The sequence below is a fragment of the Microcaecilia unicolor genome, chromosome 1 (assembly GCF_901765095.1).
Source record: "Microcaecilia unicolor chromosome 1, aMicUni1.1, whole genome shotgun sequence".
Classification (NCBI taxonomy): domain Eukaryota; kingdom Metazoa; phylum Chordata; class Amphibia; order Gymnophiona; family Siphonopidae; genus Microcaecilia; species Microcaecilia unicolor.
Window position 1 is genome coordinate 160,331,546 of NC_044031.1, and position 15,266 is coordinate 160,346,811.

The 15,266-nt window shown below is 41.5% G+C and overlaps 1 protein-coding gene across 1 annotated transcript in view; it reads left to right on the forward strand.

Moving 5' to 3' along the window:
- The window catches only part of DNAH11 (dynein axonemal heavy chain 11), a 708,797-nt gene that overhangs the window by 150,610 nt on the left and 542,921 nt on the right, over positions 1 to 15,266 (forward strand). Inside the window, exon 21 of the mRNA XM_030201723.1 lies at positions 4,728 to 4,886. Within this exon, the coding sequence (XP_030057583.1) occupies positions 4,728 to 4,886 (159 nt within the window). The remainder of the gene's footprint in view (positions 1 to 4,727; positions 4,887 to 15,266) is intronic.

Sequence of the window (15,266 nt, forward strand, 5' to 3'; positions counted from 1 at the left end):
TTTGAGCAACAGAATATACCTTCTTTTAGTTACCAATGATGTCTTCACACTTCCCAAGTATATTACCATTGGTGGACCCTGAGAGATTTTTCCTTTATGCTTTTGTGCTAAAAAAGGAATAGGAAAACATTTTCTGGTGATCAACTACATGCAGGTGTTCTGTAAGAAGTGTATTTCTGGAGAATGTTAATGAATTCTTGCGTTTCTCATAGAACAGCTGTAGCTGGGTCACCAGAAAAATAATGGGGACAGCAGTATCAGAACCAGGCCCGGCTCTAGGACAAATGGCAACTCCATGACCTGTATGTGTATGTCTGCAGTTGCTTGTGGGTGGTTGCCCAATACGTTGTCTTGTAACATTTTATACTAACATATTCTATGTTCCTGATTTATACCCATAGGTGCCAGCTCTGTGGTGGCTTCAGCACCCCCAATATTGAGCAAACTCCTTGACTGTGTCCAGGGAGAAGTAATTTCCATTGTGTTTAGCACCCCAATTATTTTGAGAAGTTGGTTCCTATGTTTATACCTTTAGGGTATATGAAGGTTTCTCTTATATCTTATGTACTCCATGAAACACAGAACAAAACAGGCACAATCCTCCCACACTTTCCCCCGATGATCAATGATAATAATGCACTTAAATTTGCATGTTGTTAGCGTTGATCATTGGGAATTTAATTCCCCACTCTGTTCCGGTGCTATTTTTAAGGCATTGTGTGCTTAAGTTATACAATACCGCTGAGTGCACAGCTAGCACTTTTGTGCATAACTATAACAGTCCTTTTAGGCTGTCTGGAACACGACACCTCTACCATTCTAGCTCTGGAGTCTGAAAAGAAGTGACAGAACTGCGTTCCAGGTTGTTCCCCCAGAAATTAATATTTGCCTCCAGCACACAGAGGAAATTCTGTATATAGCGTTTGGAAAATCCGCATGGGGCATTTTGGCTACCTTTTCTGATCTGTAGTGGAGTTTCCCTCCAGGACGATCCAAACATTGGAAACTATTCTTAAGCTGTTGAAATGACTGGTCAATGATGCTGCGAGTAGTCCAATGTCTATTGTTGTACTTCTTAGACATAAACTATAGTCAACATCAGGGAACCAGTTTCCAATAAAGGAGAATCCTATAAGTATAAACACTTGGAAACAGATGATAAAGTAAGCAAATACATCAGTGTGTAAGGAGGAAAAACCTCAAGAAGCACCTTTTCCCACTAACAAGGCGGGTAAAAGGGCTAGGGCTTCTTCATCATCGGAAAAACCTCCTGGGGTTCTTAGCTTCAAAACATCAAAAAATATAAACTCACTACTTAATTGAGCTTTTGCAGATGTTGAAAAAATAAAGGAGGTACTTAGCTTAACTGCAAAGACCTTAATCTTCTCTAGGACTCCTTCGTTACTCAGACCGTGGTCAACGTTGGCCTCCGTTTCGCCACTGCTGCATCAGAACCTCCGGTCTAGTATTACTCCGTTCAGACTGCTGACGGACACATGAAGTACTTCCTCAGGCGGCTGAGGGGTGATATGATAGAAGTCTACAAAATAATGAGCGGAGTAGAGCGGACAGATGTGAAGCATTTGTTTACACTTTCAAACAATAATAGAACCAGGGGACACGAGATGAAGCTAGAATATGGTAGATTAAAAAACAAATAAGAGAGAGTTTTTCTTTACTCAGCATGTAGTTGGACTCTGAAACTCGTTGCCGGAGAATGTGGTGGCAGCAGCTGGCCTTACGGAGTTTAAGGGAGGTTTGGACAGATTCCTGAAGGAAAAGTCCACTGAACATTATTAATTTTTTTTTGTGGTGGTGGTGGGGGGGTTTGCCAGGTTCTTGAAGCCTGGATTGGCTGCTATCAGAGACAGGATGCTGGGCTTGATGGACCCTTGGTCTTTTCCCAATATGGCAGTGCTTATGTACTGCAATTTGGGGTTAGACGGTGGGGTCATGAGCCAGGTTCATTGGGGATATCCACTGTCACCTGTAGGGGGAAGCAGAATGGGGAAAAAGGGTGTCTATAGGCTGGTCTGCTGACTTTTGTTTGGGGGGAGGTGGAATTGTGCAGGCACCTGGAGGGGGAGGGAGTGTATAGAGGGTTGGGGAGGGGGACCCTGTAGCACTTACCTAGGAGCCAGCTGCTAGTGATCTCCCCTCGGTCAAACCTCTACTAGATCCCAGAATGCTGGCGGATGTAGGAGTCATGAGTTGAGCCTGCGTACCATGCACAAACGTCCACAATATCTCCTGGGAGTCACACACAACCTGCATATTCATGGAATGGAAGGCTTTGCAATTTCATTAGGTTGCCTCGTGTGCCTGGGGTGGGGTCTGAATGCAACGTGTGTGCCGTCGATGATGCTTGTGACTGAGGGGAAGCAGTCTATGGCGTAATACTCTGCCATGTTGTTCTGGAGGGGCTTGGGGGGTAATGGAGAAGCTGATCTAGTCGGAGGTGTGGGTAAGGAGGGCGTTAAGGTGAGGCAGTTTGAGATGGTGGGTATAATGGGGGTTTTGTGGGCTTGGGGACAGTGAGTGGTGGGAGGGGGACAAGATACAGAGGGAAGAGGTAGTTGTGGCTAGAGAGAAGGTGAGACACAGAGGAGGCACATCAGGGAATGTAAGGGTGAAAAGGTTCAGACTAGGGCAAACAGACAAATGGTAACACAGCACTCAACAACTCTCAACTTTCTCTCAGACTAGCACTCTCTCCACTCTCCAACTCCACAAATTCAAAAATGGGTCTAAAGACAGCTTTCCTCTTAACCTAGACACTTTCAGGTATAATTCAGTACGTTTTTCTTCCTGCTATTGGGAAAGCGTTTGCTATCTGTTATGTGCTGGAGATGTTCGTTCTGCAAGACCGACCAAGTCATGCTTCCAAATCGCCCCCTCTGGAGACGTCCTGATATAAATGTATTAGAGATTTAGACTGTTCTTTTCTTTGATTATACACTTTGGACGTTTTACTGTGAGAAAAACATTCATCCACTTTGTGAGCCATTTTTTTTTAGATGTTTTTTCTCTTTCGAAAGTGAACCCCCATAGGCTCTGTTTAAGAACTTTAATTAATAGTATTCAATTGTTGCAAAATACAGCGGTTCAACTGACATTTTCAGTCTCTAGATATGAATCGGCTGTTCCACTTCTGAAGAAGCTGCATTGGCTTCCTGTGGAGGCCAGAGCCCAAGTCAAGCTTTGCTGTCTTATGTATAAGATTCTTAATGTCCTAGCGCCTTTCTGTCTTTGTGACTGGGCTAGTGTACTTCGTATTCATTCTCCTTACAGCACTCACAATTTGATGCATTTATATTTTCCATCTGTTAGACAATTGAAATTTAGGTCTATATTTAATTCTGTTCATTATCAGTCTGTGGTATTGTGGAATTCTCTACCATTGGGAATCCGAACAAATCCAGGTTATTTGATGTTCCAAAAAACTTTAAAAACATGGTTATTTGAAAAGTACTTTTGGTCCAATTAATACGTGCTATTTTGAAATATGTAATTCCTGGACTTTGTCCAGTCTCTTTTTACTGTAATCTGCGCTGAACTGATTAGGTATATGTAGACTAAAAAAAAAAAACACCCCAACAAATCACATCTCGAGTAGGATAAAGGTTTCAAAGATTTCACCTCTAATATATTACTCTTATAAGGCTTACAATGAAGCTGGCTAGTTCAAAAACACTACCTTTCTCATTCACAAATAACTGTAATCTTCTGCACAGCTCTTGTAAAGTTTATGGTAAAGCTGAAAGTAGGGGCATATTTGTGTTTTCTTAACTCTAGAAACAGACAACAAAAGGAAGAGCATTTATCTTATGGGAGGATTTATGCCATACAGAAGTGTAAATCACGGAAGAGATGACTCCTCCCTCACCATTACAGCAGCAGTGTGTATGTGTATATATGTCTAAAGAGCAAGAGTACATGCATGTGTGAGTGACTGAAGAGGGAGAGTGTGTAGGCATGTTTGTGTGACCTTGGGGCTCATTTTCAAAGTACTTAGACTTACAAAGTTCCATAAGTTACTATGGAGTTTGTAAGTCTAAGTTTAGAAGATAACAGGAAAGGGGAGCTATACATATCTGGCAGGCATCAATATAGTATCAGAAGCTCACATTTTCCATACAATGAGAAGGTCAAGCACTAAGTTCCATATGAAGTTGAAGAGCGTGCTTAAAAAGAATGTAGGTAAAACACATCTTCATTGAGATGATGGATACCTAGAACGAACTTTCACTAGAGGTTGTAGGAGCTGGGATAGTTACAAAGAGACCACTGACTGGGCAAGCGAGAGAGTATGCCATGCATTAAAGTATGATCTACAGCAACACATTAAGCAGGCACAAGGAGCATGCTAGATAAACCACATGGTGCTTATCTGTGGACATTGTATAGTTTCTAGTTCGAGTGTAATTTATTATTTTCAGACAACAGCCTCTGTCAGAATTAGGGCATCAGAAGAGAACTTTGTGAAGAATGAACACAGGCTTTCTGCTGGTAGCCTTCTGTACACACTGGGCATCATATCCAAGTTCATATAGGATAGATATTAGTTAGAAGTTGAGGCAAAATCGCAAATGGGGGGAGGGAATGCAACATGTAAAATGTCAGTTGAAGTCTTGTGGTGGTGTTGGTAGTTTTTGACTAAGAATAACTAGTGATAATTTGAAGTTGTGTTGGTGATACTAAGCATAATCTTTTTCATGTTTTGGCAGGAAATGTTGTCATTGGAGAAGGAAGTTCGTCCTTGGGATGCCTACAAAGGTTTGGATTCGACAGTGAAGAATTTGATGACATCATTGAGAGCAGTAACAGAATTACAGAATCCTGCAATCAGAGATCGGCACTGGCATCAACTAATGAAGGCAACAGGCGTCAGTATACAATGGCCTCTCTTTATATACAGTCCTTTTCAAATGAATTGCAGCAATATGATAAAATTAGGGTAGAAAATTAAAAATTCCTTGATCTAATCAGGGACTTTATTTTTACCCCAGCTTTATTGAACTGCAGAGATCCAGTAATTGCTACTGCTGCTGCTACTGCATTTAGTAATGGGGCAAACAGCAGAGGCAACCACCACAGGTAAAAGTGTACCCAACTGCAGAGGTCAAGATGAACAAAAATCAGCCTTGTCTTTCAAGTCCTTTAATACTGATGGCTAACAATCTTTAATGTAGAACATTTTCTGGTGGGACTTGTTAAGGTATAGATAAAATCTATAATCACTTTTTTTTTTTTTCAAATATTATACTTTGTTGTTTATAGATGCCCTGAGGTTTTATGAATTGTTGCCCCTGGCACAATAATAAAAGTCTTGAAAAACCCACAGGTGCTTTTAGTTCACTTTTAACTCTGCCGTTGTGCACACTACATTTACGGGCCCTTTTACAGAGCAGCGGTAAGCCCAACGTGGGCTTACTGCTTGCACTTTCGGGACTATCGCCTGCCCAATGCGGAAATAGCTTGCATGGCGATAACCCAGCGGTAATTGCCTGTATAAAGTAGGCTTGTAATAGGTGTCATTTTGGACTTTAACATTGGCATCCTGATATAAAATTAGCCCCAAACTGAACTTTAAAAAACTGTAATCTGGTTTAAAAATTGTTACAATGGTTTGTTGAAAAAAAAAGAAGCTAGCTCGAAGGTAAATCATTATGCATGAATAGTAATCATAACTTCTAATTATATTCTTTCAACATGCTTATTAACAGCCGTGTATTGAAATGAGAGATAATAGACCTGATCAGCTGTTGCACATATGCACATGCAGTTAAGACATTAACATGCTTTAAAAGTGCAAAGATAAAAGTCAACATTAGAGGATTTTGGAGGATGGAATAGATATGGTAAAGGGGGAGGAGTCTGGATATAAATAGAAGGGAAGACGAGAGGAGAAATAGATATTGAAACAAAAAATAAGCAGTAGAACATATTCCTGTAATCCAGAGGAATATAGATTCTGAGTTTCTTTTACTTAGATTTTTTAAGGAAATTGTAGGAGGGGAAACCTGTCATGACAGTAGACAATTAAAGAGACTGCATTTATGAATTTTTTAAAGACATTCCTTTACATATGGTGTGATGATCCCCTCAGTCTTCAGACCACTGTGCTCCTTAGGCAACCGAGCAGCTGCCTGTATTTCCAGTTTAGCAATTTCTATAACGCCAAGTCAAGGCACCCAACAGATCCAGTCCAGGTTTTCTCTTTTATTTGACCCAAAATATTTCCATGCTTTTAGGCAACAATGCAAGAAGTCAAAACCAAAAGCATAATCCAATAAACAAAAGGTTAACAGCTTCCATAGTTCCAAAACATTTCAAGGAAAACCTCCTTCAGCAATACCTTCTTGGGGTCCCAGGTCTTTCACCACATTTTCTATCAGTCGGGACTTAGACAGATTCCTCACTTCCAACCTACCTTTAGGGAATACTTGACTCTGGTCCAGCTTATACTTCAGGGTCCTCACTGCCCCTGGTTAGGTAGCCAATTTACTCTCTCCCAGCTGGTCAAGTCTTGGGGAGTTCCCTCCTCTCTTCCTTCTCATCTTACCTCCTCTTCCTTCCTCTCCTTCCTTCCTTCCTCTGTTTGTCTGCAAAACCTTTTTCTAGAGCAAAGGACTGTCAGGTGCTTCTAGAACTCTGCCCTTCTCCTCCCCCCCCAGGGTATGACATCACCAGCCCTCATTTCTATGGGGTATAGGGCTGGACTACAATTCCCAGAAGGCCTAGCACCATTCCCTAGGCTCTAGCTACTGTGCAGTCAGGAAGCCTATTTGCCCCTCTCCCACTGATTACAGACATATAGCTTTCTCCTATTACATGAGCATTCCCTTGCTTCTCTCAGGAAGGAATTCTTTACAAACCATTCTCTGAGGATTCCCTGATAGACGTGAAGATTAGCTTCTCTCCCTTCCTGTGGAGAACACGAAAATCCTACACTCTGCTTTGGGCAACAGACACACAGCCCCAGACCCTCCCACTCTTGGTCATTCTTTCCAGGTAAGAGCTTGTATTCTTATGGCTCACCTCCTACTTAGTCCTAAGGTTTCCCTTACAGATTCTGAGGGAAACCACCTGTTCCATTAAGGCAGCACCACTCCAGGTTTTGAGCTGGTGCTCCTAATGCCTTCTGGGACCTTTAGTAGGGCTTTTGCCCACTCTTGTGACAAGCCTTTGCTACTGCCTTGTCACAATGGCCACACACAGACATGTGTTCAAAATGCAAACAGTGTATCAAAGACATTCAAGACTTTTTTGTTCACCTGCTTTGGAAATACTAAAGAGATTATGTCTGATACTATTTTATCTTAAGGACTTCCCTGGCCATAGATTTTGGGTAACTTGAATTTGAATAAAAATGTAATTTTTACTTTCTAGTACAGTCAGTTATGAAATAAGTTAAATAGTCCAGGTAGATATTCTTTCTAGAATTTCCCTTTTATTAGCACTTGGATTGAGTAATACTACACAAGCAGTATGTTTAAACGGGGCATTACCTGCAGATATCATAAAAGCAACTTGGGAGTATACGCAGGTCCTGTCTGGTGTGTAGGATGAAAGTGAAGGCTGTGTGGGTGATTAACTGGCGCACAGAGGGTGGCCAGCAGGGCTTGTAGTAATACCAAATAACTATGGCTGGAGCCCAGATGCAGCTGTTTCCAGATTACTATTAGAAATCAAGCAACAAAGAGATATTCTTTCACTATTGGAAATACATTGTTTGCGGACTTAGAGGCACACTTACTATTGGAGAAAAAAGGGAAAAAAGAGTACCGGCCTGCCTTACAGAAAAACTGGATTTGGGACCCTCTGACTATAGGGAAAAGCTAGACACCAGAAGATGTAATAATTTTTATCATAGTGCTGATTAATATTTGGAACTCTTGGAAGAGCACACAGCTGTTACTGTTTTAATGCAGAAAGTATGTTCAAGTGGGCTTGCACAGCCTTTGAACCACAGTAGACTTGACCCCGATATAAGAACAAAAGGATTTTAAAGATCACTAATCCTTTGGCTGGCTGTCTTTGTGGACGCTGTCTCTCTTGCCCTCATACAATAACATTGAACTTTTTTATGATCTCTATAGAGGCTAAAATAAAATACTCAGAAACCTTAACAAAGTTTTGCATTCCTCCCTCAACTTCAGGGATTATTGTAGCCACCATGTCAGATTCTCTGGTCTGAAGGAGGCCTCTCCCAGTGTTCTGGCTCTGGAGGTTCTCATAACTAAAGTGGACATAATGGAGTTACTGAAACAGATGAAGCTGCTGATGTAAACAAGGAGATGGTGCAGAAAGAAAACAATGCTGTGTCTGAACTTATGTCACAACTGTGGCCATGCCCATGTTTCCAGACTGTCTTCTTCCTTTGGTGGTCAGTTTCTGCGGCTTCTTCAGACTTTTCCCTGTTTCTCATGCCATATTCCAGAGATTATTCTAGCCCTGCTTTGATGATCCAGCTTCCAAGCCTCACTTCCGAGTCATCCAAGCCAGACTGACCGCAGGAAAACCGCCCAACCCACAACTGTGATGGTAAAAACCACCCAATTAACCGCAACTTTTAAAAAAACGTGGTGGGTCGCGGGAAACCTCCCAATTCCACAGTTTTACTGCAGAATTAGCAACTTTGGTGCGTGCCGCAGGCATTTAAGTATTGCTGGATCCTGCCTCCCATGGCCTTCTATTGGTTCTATTGGACCAATAGAAGGGTGAGCAGAGTGACTGCGGGAATACTGCCCAACCTGTGACCGCGGCGGTAAAAACCGCCCAATTAACCATGACCCATGACTTTCAAAAAAAAAAAATCCATGGTGGGTTGCGGTGATTGGCAACTTTGATCCAAGCCTCACTCTTAACGCCCCAGTAGCCGAGCCTCAGTCTGGTATTTGTGTGCTTCAAGCCTCATTCTTGAGGGCATGACATCATCAGTGAGGGCTCTTAAGGAACAATGGGACATTCAAACTTTGCCTTTGCAACAGAGGTCTTCTAGAGTGTTCTAGTATTTGTGTGTGTATGTTGCACTTCTGATTTTCTGCCTTGCTTTGTGCCCTGTTTTTTTTTTGCCTTGCCTTGAGTCTTGCCTTGTTTACCTTGCCTTGTGCTCTGCCTTGCCAAGTTTGTACCTTGTTCCTTCACCCTGTTCCTGCCTATCTTTGCTTCTGATTCATACTGTTTAGTCCTGTTCCTGGGTTCCGCTCCAGTCCAGCTTCCAAGCTCCAGTTCTAACCTAGGTGATTCACCTGCTGCTATCCAGTCTTTGGGAGCAGCCCAAGGGATCACATTCCTTGAGTTCATAACAACTTAAATCTGAGATGAAACTGTGGGAAACAAATTGACGCCACTACTTTGCTGCAGTCAAAGATGCATCAGCTGGAGTTAATGAGTGAAACAGGATGATATGGAAAACTATAAGAGCAGATGTAGGGTCCAATATTCAGCTGGCGGTGGTCAGCGTTTTGCTGACTACTGCTGGCATTATGCCCAGATATTCCATATTAAGCTATGTCCGGGCTTTGACATTGAATTTCTGGGTTTGTGGAGCCAGCTAAAGCATAGCTGGTTAAGTGCAATATTCAGTATTTAACCGGCTATAGGGTACCACATAAAGATAGGACTGACTTTTATGCGGTTACCTTAGCCAGTTAAGTGCTGACTCCACTCCCAGAACACCCTCAAAATAGCCAGTTTTTAAATAGGTGCTAACTGGACATTTTCAGCGGCACTATCCATTTAAGTGCCACTGAAAATGTCTGTTAGCCTTGAGCAAGTAATTTAACAGGCAATTTCTGGCCAGTTAAATCACTTTAAATATCGACCCAACTATGTCAGAATTTTTGATGATATGGAGGAAAAAGAGGAGGATGTATTAAAAAATGTAGAAGGACTATGTCATCCGTGCATTCCAGAGGAGAAAGATATGAAGATTTATATACAGAGAGCAGACAGAATACAACTACAAACATGCAGCTCCTGGGCCAGGGATTAGTTGCCTAATCATAGCTTGCTTTCATTTTTTTTGAGGACAAGCAATGGCTCGTGTCTGCTATCGGAGACAAGGATATAGTGAAATATAAGGGAGAGTCTGTAAAAATGTATAGAAACTTGTCCTATTGAATATTACAATTAAGGAAAAGTTTCAGATCCCCGATATAAATTTTGAGATCTAAAGACATCAAATATGAATAGACATTCCCTTTTGCTATGCCTTTTTATTAGGTTAAGCAAGTGCATCTGCCAAATCTGTAAGAATTCACCAACGGGTTGAAGCCCTAGGGAATAAAAGGTTTCCATTCCCACTAAACATCAAAGTGAGAGAATTGGATTGGTTTCTGAACACCCCCAAACAACGGAAGGTTTCTAAGAGACATAGAGGTTCCTGGGACACAGCCAGGCTGGACTTTGATCCTGATGTAACAGAGCCAACTTGAAGATTCATTTTCCTCTTGCATTGGTTGGGCCAAGCTATGGATAATTTATTGTGGCGCATTGATTAATAGAAAAGTGTAGGGACAAAATAGGGGTAGGGGGTTACACTTTCTCTTTGCACTATCCCCTTGTGTCTTCAGAGACACACCTGTTGGTCAACCTTTTTTAACTATCTTGTTTTTCTTTTGGTTGTAGGAGAGTGCAGGGTTTTCTGAATGGGGAGGGAAGATAGGGAAGATATACCCCTGGATTCTATAAAGGGTGCCCAAATTTGACAGCAGTCCAGAGAAGTGCACACAACGTAATTGATTGATGAGCCAGTTAACATTAATAATTGGATGCTAGACATCAGTTATTGATGTTAATTGGCACAAATTAAGGGTTGCTTGTGCATCTGGATACATGCTATTCTATAAGCCTGGGCACTCAAATGCCATATTGCGCACAGCAAAAGGAGGCGTGGCCATGGGAGGGGCATGGGCATCTCAGGGACAGTCTCCAAAGATGTGCGCAATGTGTGAGAATTCTAAGGGAACCGTGCCCAACTTGTGTACCAGGATTTACGCCAGATTTAAACTATTGTAAATCCTGGTGCACAAAACTGGATATGGGAATCCCTGCTAGGTACTATTCTGTAAAGGGCACTCGTCCTGCCATTTACTGAGTCTGGCCCATAGTGAGTTTTATATGTGAGGATGAGTGGTTGGGATGGGTAAGGAGTATGTTGAGCATTTTATGGAAGGTTGATGGGTAATAAATATCTTGGAATGTCCATGAGCTTAATAGTTCCATTAAAAGGAAACTGGTTATGGAACACTTGAAGAGTATGAAAGCCTCTGTTGTATTTTTATTTTTTTTAATTAGAGACTCACCTGTTACTGAACACAACAAGTTTCAGAAAGGTTGCATTTCACAATATTTTACCTTTTTTCACCACAAATAGAAAAGAGTTGCAGTTCTGATAGCTAAGCATACATTTTATTTTTCCTCAAAAGATAAGGAGAGATGTTATATTATCTTAGTTGGCTATCTTAATGACATTAAAATCACTTTATTTAATGTGCATAGGCCCCCAGAGGACCTCACATGCTAAATAATTTTTTATGACTCTGAAAGTAAAGGCACAAGGTGCACTCTATTTAAAAGGAGACATGAATTGTAGTTTAACAGCTATGCATAGATCTAAGGAGAGAGTCCCTAGCCACTCTGTAATTAAGCTGTTAAAATTGTCTCTATAAGAGGTGCACTTGATGGATATCTGATGAGAGAATCATTAGTTGACTATCTCATGGGTCCTCTTCCAGAAGTGATGATTTGTTTATCCCAGAGGAAATATCCTACATGGTATGTGATACTAAAATTAAAAACATAATTTCAGATCATCCTCTGATAGTTTTAACAATACCAGGGACTGGAGTGAAACCAGGGTCATATAGGTGGTCTATGAACAGGCAACTATTAAGTAATCCAAAATTTGTGGAGACTTCTAGTAAGGGATGAGAAGAGTATCTTAGGTTTAAAACTAATGACAAGCATATTTTTAGAGTCTGAGATGCTGCTAAAACATCCCTTAGGGGACATATTACTTCTCTTTCTGTGACCATAACTAGATAAAGAAGAGCAGAAGTGAAAGATTGCTAGTCTGCTGATCCACCATTTAAAAAAAAATCTCACGATAATAAAAGCATCACAGAATTAATAAAACTCAGAAATTGAGTGAAATATAAATAGGGAAAGTGGCTTTTCCCCTCAAGGCTACTAGAAAATACTTTTATGAGCAAGCCAATAAAACAAACAAATTATTACTTTGGCAACTGCAGAGGAGGCACCGTGAGGGGAAAGTCAGTAAAAATGTTTTATTAATAATTATGTATTTCAACATTCAGAACACATAAACAAGTAGAAATTCACTCTGAAACAGAGTATATCCCCCCTCCAACGCAACATAACAAATAATCCCCCAGAAGCACTCTTCTTAACCCAACCTCCCCTCCCCCTTCTACAAAGCTCTTCCCCCCCCCCCCCCCCCCTCAATGAACCAATGATGAAAACCTATAAGATGCACCTTGGTTTCTTTAGTGCACTCCATCTTCCCGCCTCTTCCCCCCCTATCCCTCAAACTGTCCATTGCATTAGTTTCTCCCAATCCATCCAATGCTTTGTATAACATCCTTTACATTGGTTCAGTAAGATGCTCCATCTCAAGTAAAAGTTCCATTCAGAGTTGCCAATCCTGTAGGGCTGGTGTCTTTGACTGCTTCCATTTAGCTGCAATAACACACTTCACTGCAGCTAAGCCTAGACACATGATACGCCGTTGCCAGCTGTACCCTGTTTGATTGTTAAGTCCCAACAAACAAGCTTGAGGAGAGGCAGGGAAGGCTTCCCCCAGACCCTTCCTTAATATCAGAACCACCCCCTTCCAAAAAGGTTGTAGAGAGGTACAAGACCACCAAAAATATAAAAATGTTCATTTTACTACCCCCACTTCTCCAACAATGGTCTGATGCCCCAGGAAACATAGCCTTCAGTTTGACAGGGGTATAATACCATTGAATGAAAACCTTGTACACATTTTCCTAGACCAATACTCAAGAAGAGGCTTTTTTTTACCTCCAGGAAAATATCCTGCCATTGTCTCGCAGTGAAAAGAATGCCTAAGTCCCATTCTCCATGTCAACATGAAGGCATGCTTAAAAAATTTGAACCCCTGAAATATTTATACATAACTGAGAGGGGTCTTGGCACCCTTCCCAACATTAACTACAGGTTCTCAAGGTGTTTCCGGTCTTCTGGGTTCTTCCTCGTCCACCCTTGTTTGGATATAAAATGTCTCATTTGCATACTTGGGAAGAAATCTCTAGCTGGTAACTGGTACTGTTCAGGCAAACTCGGAAAATCAATTACCTCCCCATTAGCCAACTGCCTAAATCTAATCAGCCCTCACTATTCCAAACTAAGAAAGGCTTGTCTATTTGTCTATCTCTAACCCCCCCCATACACACTATGAACTATATAGAAGCCAATGTAGAGACCCGCCCAACTGATTTCGAGTATGTACTGCTGGAGACCCACAGCAAGTGCTTCAGGCAGAGAGAGGGAAATAATTGTTAGGTTCACAAGGCAGAAACTAGATTCGTGAGCCCTTGGACCACTGCCGAGGAGCGGCAGTGGCAGGCAAAACCACCCCCAAACCAGAGACAAGGTAGAACAGGACTGGAACCCTGGACTGGAGTTGCAGCTGAGGCAAACAAGCTGAAACAGGCAGAGCAGGAACAACTAGACTTCACCTGCGCTTGACCGCTCTTCCCCAGGAGTTGAGCCCCTGGGTGCAGGCAGCCGGCAGGACTTACAGGACAGGGCAGGGACTGGATACCAACAGGATACACACAGGGTCTAGAATATACAAGGGAGGCTAGGCAGAATACTAGACTAGGACTCTCAGACAAACAATACCACACTAGGTATGTCACTTACACCAATGGTAAAGTCATTAAAATTGTAGATGTGAAAGGAGATTCTTTCAGCTCTCTCAAACTGATAGCATATAAAATTGTCCAGTTTTATTCTCAACTTTACTTCACAGATATCTGCTTCACAAGAACACATTTCAAATTGGTTAAATAGAACCTGAGGTAGCATCCTTCCTTGGTCATCCTTTTAATCTGAATGAAGAAGAAGAGGCTATATTAAGTTTGAAGAATAAGGCCATTGGGCCAGGTGGCTTCCCTGCAGAGGTGGCAGCCCTGATTTTAGTAGATGTGTATAATGAGATTATATATTGTGAGACTTTGGCAGGAAAGTATATAGAGAAAAATTTCACTAACTACCTGATGTTGTCTTGTAATGTGCTAAAATGGTAGCAAAGAATCTGTTGGCACTCAATGTGTGGTGGCTAGATTTGGAAAAGTTTGCATATACCTACTAAACCAGAATGGTTTACTCTAAATTGTGGACATAGCTTCACTGGAAAAATGTACTGCAGAAATTAAGGATAAGGTCCCACAATTCAATAAAGCCAGGAAACCATTATATATATTTTTAAAAAATCTCAACTGGTTATAGGAAGGGGTCTATATTACTAGATGTAATTTAGAGGGTAGTTATGGAGTGTGTGGGTATTATATCCATTCTTCCCATTTCTTCACTACTTGTTTGCAACTGAGTTGGTGGGTGATTCTTCCTGTTTGTTTTTGTCTTGTTCCCCTTGCTCGACATCGATGTTGAGTGAGACAGTGTAAGGAAAACACTTGGCCATTTCAGAATTACAGTGATAAATGTTACCCTGTCGCCAAGACCCTGAAGCAGCCACAGCGCGAAACGCTGGCCATTGTTGGCTTGGGGACGCTTAATAGGGTGCAGACCATTCGATGCAGCACGATGAGATTTCATCGCTGTTAGCAGATATCACTGGGAAAATAATTGTGCACGATGAGATCCCATCGCCACTAGCGAATACCACGGAAAAGATAAGTGATGGTATTTCTCAGCTTTACAGCATATTATAGCATATTGTAGATAGCATATCGTAGCAGTCGGATTGATTGCATGTTTTTTTAATAGTAATATTCTTTGGTGCAATCATATATTTTTTTGGAGCAATTATTAAGAGAGATTACTTATGAACACACAATTTGGTGCAATCCTGGAAGGTTTTTTGGTGGCCAATGATGAAGAGTTGATCGTATTGATCTGTTTAGCTCTAGAGGATTGGACCTTGGCCTGGATTGGCCGCTGTCATGGACAGGATGCTGGGCTCGATGGACCTTTGGTCTTTTCCAAGTGTGGCATTACTTATGTACTTATATAATGTCCTGGAGCTCTTT